General features: G+C 41.9%; 1 protein-coding gene across 2 annotated transcripts in view; it reads left to right on the top strand.

Annotated features, from left to right (window-relative positions):
- The first annotated feature begins 16 nt into the window (after positions 1-16).
- LOC113013000 (low-density lipoprotein receptor-related protein 1-like) overlaps positions 17-7,332 on the top strand; it is an 80,217-nt gene continuing 72,901 nt past the window's right edge. For both annotated transcript variants that reach the window (XM_080294410.1, XM_080294409.1), the window contains exon 1: positions 17-599. In XM_080294410.1, the coding sequence (XP_080150536.1) occupies positions 527-599 (73 nt within the window). In that variant the 5' untranslated portion in view covers positions 17-526. The remainder of the gene's footprint in view (positions 600-7,332) is intronic.

Below are 7,332 nucleotides of genomic sequence, written 5' to 3'. Positions count from 1 at the left end.
TCACGGACTCATCCACAGTGCTGGGGCTTGAGAGGCTGACCATCCACTCATGCTGCCACAAGCACAGGGAGACGTTGGCGCTTAGTCGGGAAAAAAGATTTTTACCATTTAATTTTTCTTTTTTTTTTCTTTTCTTTTTTTTAAGTTTAGCACGGAATGAGCTGAACGGAGTCGGCGGCTGCCGAGCTTATTCTATACCAGCGGACGATTCTGGTGGCATGGTGTGGTGAAACAGAGACCCCAGCAAGCACAGGGAGACAGAGGGTACACTGTGCATCATGTTTGAATGCCGATAATCAATTAGAAATATACATGACTGTGCTGCAGCATTGCCTATAGCCTCATCGGGCTGTAGCAAGTCTCCCTTTATTGCAGAAGCCCGTCTCGAAGCGGCCAGCGTGCCGGACAATCTCACCCGGACCACTGAGAGGGTTCGGATGAGGTGGCTGCTTGGTTTTAGAAATCCGGCCAACTTTTTCATCTATTCCTTTCTAACCAGCAGTGCCATCGGGCAGTTCATCAGGAGATGGCGATGAGGTTGTTTTACTTGGGATTTATACTCTGCTTGGAGATCGCATCTCCTAACGGTGCGACCGTAGGTAAGAAAGCCTGTTGTGTTAATCTTGCATTGTGATACTCGAGAAAAGCATGAGCACTTTTTTTCCTCCCGTCTGCAAAGCATCTGCGCACAGGCCTGCGTTCACCAGAGTTGGAGCGAACACCATGAATAGGTTGCCGTGATAATAACACAGTGTGGCTCCTCGGAGGCGGGGGAGATCGATCGTTTTTGGGAAGCCTTTAAACGAGAGAAAGTAGCGCACGGATAAAGCGGTGCTGTGGTTGTTTTTGGCCTAAAATCTGGCTGCGTTTTTTAAAGCAGAGCCCCTGTCTGAGCAGACAGAATGGGCCTCCCTGTAAGGATAGGAGACAGTCAGGTTAGTCATGCTAGAATATGAAGCAGGTAAAAGGCTATCACAACACTGGCACGAGCGACCTATTTTCTCACTGAAGACGGGATTTCTCACTGGCTGTGTCAGAATGCCCAAATCCACCTTGCATTTAATAAAAAAGAGAAATAAAAGATATATATTACATCTTACGGTTTTCCATTCAAACCAAGTCGGCTGGGTTTTTTCTTCAATTCACGAAATCGGTACAGCACGACTTCAGTATCAAACCTGTGCGGAGGCATCGTTTAGGTCAGTTTACATGTTTGTTTTCAGGTACTTGCCACAAACGCAAACAACAGTTGTGTCTGCTTGCTTAATGGCGCGGCTTGCCCCGACGTGTAGCGTTTGGAGATGCCTGGAAATCACAGTGTTTGTGACAGCCAGGTCCTGAGTGATAGTGAAACGAACAAAACGTGCATTTATCCTGTTAAGTCTCAGCTCCCCTACTACTCCCCACATTTTTCCCTGATGGCAATAATGAGCTATCAAATGCGCCAATGCTCTTGTGAGAATGCATTGCAGACCTGTTGAGCTGACAGCTTTCCCTTTTTTCTTAAGTATTTTCAGATTTCTTCTTTCTTTTCATATTATATATTGAAACTACACTCATATAATATAAAACTCATTCACAGGTGGTGCCATCATCCGCCTCTGGCCTGTTTATTTCTCTAGCGTAAGCTTACTTGAGTGCCCGAGAGTGAAGTAAGGCATTAACATCTGTTAATGCTACAGAGGTCCGCTCATTGTTTGGAGTTCTTATATAAGTTTCATCAGATTTTTTTGAGGGAGGCTGTCCAGAGGGAAAGGCATAGCTGAGGTTACAGGAGGGGGCAAGCTCCTCTTCCCCCTCCTCCATCACTATGTAACATCTGGACACAGGGAGGAGACCATTAATCCAACTTAAATGTGACTAAGGAGGAGGGGTGTTGTTGCTGAAGAGCTGGGAGGGTGTAGCAAAAAAAAAAAAAGGGAAAAAGAAAAAAACTTCACCAAGAGTCACATAACAATGAAAAATGTGATAGTCTGAAGTTAGCACAAAAGTTACATCACAGGGAATCAGGGATGGAAACCATGGAGCTATATGTGTCTTATGTCATTATTAGCAGTTGATTTAGCTGAGGAACTGTGTTGGGCCAAGGGGAGGGGGGGAGCCCTAAGGCAAAGTTTTCAATCCTTTTTCTTATAGTGAGTGGGGAAACATGAACAATTAATCATCTGGACAGATCCCTTTGTTACTGATCTTCTAATGAATCCACGAGTTTGTTGGAGAGTGTGAGGAGATACAGGCTGAATTTGAATTGATGCGTGCTCCAACTGTGTGATCGCTATGGCTGTAACAAATGGATATTTTCCTTAGTGATCTGGCATTTAAAAAAAGAAGAAGAAGAAGAAGTCTCTTACACAATTTATAGAGCCCAGAATGTCCCATTCAAATGGCTTGTTTAGTCCATGTCTCAGGCCTAAACCCCATTGCTGTTTCAGTCAGAGCAAACAAGCAAAAAAAAGCAGCAAATTCTAACATTTGAGAAGATGGAACGTCATACGCTTTGTGTTTTGTGTAAAAGAAAGTTGAGATGTGAGAAGAAGAAGAAAATTGAAGCTCCAGGTTTTTAATCGATGGTTTTCTTGGGCTGTTTATCAGTGTGGTTTTTAAAAAATCTAAAATAAGCCAGCTAAAGTTGCCAAATCGTGTTAAGAATTTTTAACAATCTTCTGACCTTTTAATAGTCTAAGTGATGAATCAGGAATATATGTGGCAAACCTAACTGATTAATTGGGAGAGAATTGGCTAATCATGTCAGCTGTAATTGACATTACAGTAAATGTAGTTTAGAATTAAACAGGATATTACTTCATTATCTGATTCCTTTTTTTTAAGGGTTTTTATGTTTCAAAATAACAGATTTCATCATGCTAAATGATACAATGTTAAATAAAACCTTAGATATTTTGAACCAATTATAGAGTATCCTTACAGCAACACTCCTGTGAGGCCAAAGATATTGAGAAATGTTTAAATGTGGGTCAGAGGCAGAAGGGGTTGAATTCCTGAGGAGTCTAGAGTGAGTTTGCCTGACCCTCGTAACGAGACCTTTTCCTCTGAGCTGTCACTGGAAACATCTGCTGGAAAAATTTGGCGTCCTTCGTACAAATTCAACAGATAATAGAACTTGGATTGCTCTCTTCAGCTCCTTTGAGTGGAGGTCACTGGGGAGTGGGTTTTGTAACTTTGTACACCTGAGAATGACTGTTGACTGCAAACCCATCTGCTGTAGATATCCCCCAGAAAGATTTCCTGCCATTCAGAGTCTTGTCAAAGAGAATAAAAAAAAAAAAGAAAAGTAAAAAGTAGGAGTAAAATAAAGCCAGATGTCCAGACTGTATACATTCTTTGATTTCTATGTGAAATTTAATGTAAAGCTTATGTGCAGGAGGTTTTGCATTCTTGTTCTTCTGGTTTGAGCAACAAATATTTGCGAAATGATGATAGCTGAAAGCGGTGTTCCTGATTGTTGTCGGTGTGAAGATCCACTTTTATCCTCCCACTTCCTGCGCTGCATCACAGTCAACTGTGACTGGAAGGTAAAATGAGATTAACACAACTGTCTTCACTGTTATTGACCACATATCGAAGGAGTCAGACCACAGTGTTTGTTGACTTTGAATAGCAGGGATGTGCTGTAATTGGTGTTTTCTACAAGTTACATCACTGTTTATTCTGTTCGGCTTCTAAAACCACAAAAAGAACCGGATTGGCTTTTTTAGCCAAATAGGAAGTGTGGGTTTGTGGTAATTAAGATCTGTAAGATATACTGGTTTTTTTGCTTTGTTTTGTTTTGGGGTTTTTTGCAACAATTGACTCAGACAACGTGTTTTAATTTGCTTTCGGTTCCCGTCCAGTGTTACTATGATAACTCTTAGAAATGTCATATTTTTTAAAGCTGCAGAACATGAACAAAACTGCAAAAGATTAAAACTTTGGTTTACATCTGGCACAGCTGTGAGACTACTGATCCTACAAGCTGAACACCTAGCTTGTCAGCTTTTGTTTTTTTGTTTTTTTTAGAGACTTCCGATTTGTGTGTCAGTATTGTTGGCATGCACGCTAAGACGTTGGCAGCGTTACTGTCTTTGCGCTTGACTAGAGATCCGATCGATCGCAGAGACACTCGGCTGCTTTCACACCTGGGAAGAGGAGCGGATCTTTATACATGAAGATAGCGTCCCAATTTCATGGCTTGCTGCAATTTATTAAACTTGTTTACTTTAGTCTCAGTGGTTTTTTCCACTGGAAGGTGTTGAGATGGCAAAGGCACATCTACTGCTAGTTCCATAGTATGGTGTTTTAATAATAATAATAATAATAATGGATACTTTATTGATCCCCATGGGGAAATTACTTGTTTTTCTCTGCATTTGACCCATTCACTCAGTGAAGCAGTGGGCAGCCCACTAAGCAGGCGCCCGGGGAGCAGTGTGTAGGGATGGTACCTTGCTCAGGGGTACCTCAGGGTAGCCATTAAGTGGATTCGAACCGCCGACCTTCCGATCATGGGGCGACCACTTTACCTACTGAGCTATCCCTGCCATTACACATTGATCTTACAAGAGTTCCCGGTTCAATGCCAAAAAGTGTCACAAATCCCTTTAGGATTGCATCAGGAAGGGCAAAAGTACAAGCACTTCTCATGATGTTGTAGGAAAAAATAATTAGCGGTGGTCTTGCTGAACTCTTGTGTAACTCTTTTAACCTGTTGCAGTTTATTCAGAGAATACTTCGACGACTGAACGCTAAGTGTAGTATTTGACTTTAACTGTTTTTGCAGCGATCCATAGCTTTTTATGACAAGTTAAAAAAATTAAAAAGCTGTGTCCTCCTGTTATTCTGAAGGAAATTTATAATTGAAACTTTTATTTACAAGAGACAACTGTTCATTAGCTTTAACTAATCGATGCTGGTGCTGAGGTACCAGCTGTGTTTTAACATCTTGAGAACATTTTGTGAAAACACACAAAAAAAGTTGGGATTTCACAGCCCGGATTGATGATTTCACCACTAACAAAGAGGTCATCTGTTGAGATGTGAAGTGGATGACAACTCATTTGTGTATTGTTTGTGACTCATTCCAGGCATTTATTGAGCCAGTAACATCCCCCCTCCTGCCTCCTTTAGTCTAATGAGGGATTCATAGCAATCCAGTCACATTAAATCAAAGTAACAATCATCTTCCAACTCATGTCAGCCCTCTTGTTTGTGGCCATAGTGAATTGGTTCCTTATTCCTACCTTTCAGGATTTGCAAGCATCTGACTTGCAGCGAATGCCTCGATTTATGTGGTCCAGCATTAATTTCTAGCTCGCAGATTCTGTTTTCATAACTGCTGAATCTGGGTTGACTTTTCCTCTGTGGCTTCACGGAGCCGTGTTCTGCAGAGACTACAGGGTTTAGAAGAGCTTTCGTTCGGCAGACTCTGAGCCTACTTACATTTTCTTTTATATCCATCAATCAAATTAAGTCAATGCATGTCTTCTACTGCATTGCATTTTACTGCGCAGGCTTTTGAAAACCTGCAGAGCCTCATCGGGTTACATGTGAGGTCAAAGCTGTAGACTTTTGTTGTGCAGTGGCACAACAACAAGCCTCTTAGGCGCTAGAGAGAGGCTAACTCTGACTCAGGCTTCTGCTGTTCGTGCATGTTTAGCCTCAGTGAAATGCCTGGTGTGGTTTAGATTTTGAATAGCCAGTGGATACAAATTCACTGTGAGCTAGTTTAAGTGCTTCAGCACAAAGCCAAGTTGTTGCTGCTTCAGTGGCCTGTGAAGGGCCTTAGGTCAGATTGTGTTTATCACCGTTGTGTTGTTCTGTTCTATACATATGAGGCTGTACTTTATTTTCCACCCTCTTCTCACTGAAAGTGCACTGATTTTGGTTAGAAGAAAATGCTCTCTTCCATCTGAATAATTAATGGAATACAAAAAACATTGGCTACTTGATTTTCATTTTTTACACATAATGCAGGGATTCTTGCTTTGACTTTCTGCTAAACGAAGCACAGAAAACTCGCTTTAAATGTGACTTCAAGGCTCTAATTACAGCCTGTAGTTGGGTTGTGTGTGTTTTGGAGGTTTTTGTTGTTGTGTGTTTTTTTTCTCTCTAAGCTGCTCTGAAAGGTTTGTGCGCCACATAGAAGGAGCGGGAAGGGCCGAAGTGATGGGTGATGAGGAACAGCCCTGGTTTCATTCCCACTTTCTCATGTCACTGTCATCACACCTAGTAGCCCAACTGAGACCCAGAGGCCCATTTATTTTTTCACAATAAAATCCATGCTCTATTGCTCAGCCTCAAAATATTCCACAAGGGCATTGATCGGGTTGAACTCTGGGATGTGCTCAGTTTTAGATGCATGCTTGTGAAACAAAAGTGCCTTTTAATATATCAAGCTGTTTGTTTTTTGTGCCTATATAGGACAGTCCGTATAGCGGTGATATACTGTTTTAACTATGCCGAGCTTCTGGTACACAGCAGTCAAACTGAACTTTTTTAACCCTTTGCTAACAGGCTAGCAAAGAGAAACAACCAGTTTTTCTCTGGAATTCAAAATGAAAACTGTAAGGCTCCTTTAAAGTCTAGCTGTTCATCTGTAACTGATTGTCTTTTTGAGGCAAAGCTATACATATGAAACCAATTAGAAGGTGCTGGAATGTGCTACATGGATCTGGAGTTGATCTGTACAGCACGGATGGCCATATTGAGTCAGACAGATTGGGAGGGACGAAATTGGGTCAGTGTGGTGCCCCAGCTGGTGATAGTGTCTGGAGGCCTCCATCACTTGGCAGCTGAATTGGTGCCACAGCACCATTTACTCACCACTACATCCTGTTCCACCCAGCGAACTTTCTCTCAACCTTAAAGTTTTTGGATTGGATAAAAACAAAGCAACACGTATATTTCATCTTTATAAAAAGCAAAACAAAAAAGGAGTGAAAATACTATATTCTTGTAAGGCACTCGGGAGGGATGTTTCTAGAAGAGCCAGGCTCTGTATACATTCAGGTATTTGCTCATTCGCTCGTATCTAATGCTTTTTCCTATGTACAGTGCTTGGGGGCAAGTCAGTGTGTCCTGTTTAGACAGTGCAGAGCTTTAGCTGCTCAGCATAAGGAAGTACAGTGTGGCCTCATACAAGTGATGGTATGCTAGAAGTCAAACCCAGTCAGCCAAATGGAGCCTGAGCATCCACATAGGAGGAAGTAGCTCAGTGATTTAGAGCATTTTGTGGGTGTCAACACAGCATTTGTTCAAAAACCTTTAGTGACAACAGTGTGGAGGATTTTGTGTCAGACAGTCATGCTTAGTCCTTTGGTCTTTCCTCACAGCACC

Source organism: Astatotilapia calliptera, chromosome 20, assembly GCF_964374335.1.
Source record: "Astatotilapia calliptera chromosome 20, fAstCal68.1, whole genome shotgun sequence".
NCBI classification, from domain to species: Eukaryota; Metazoa; Chordata; class Actinopteri; order Cichliformes; family Cichlidae; genus Astatotilapia; species Astatotilapia calliptera.
Note: the sequence above shows the minus strand (reverse complement) of the source record. Positions and strands in the feature narration are given on the sequence as shown.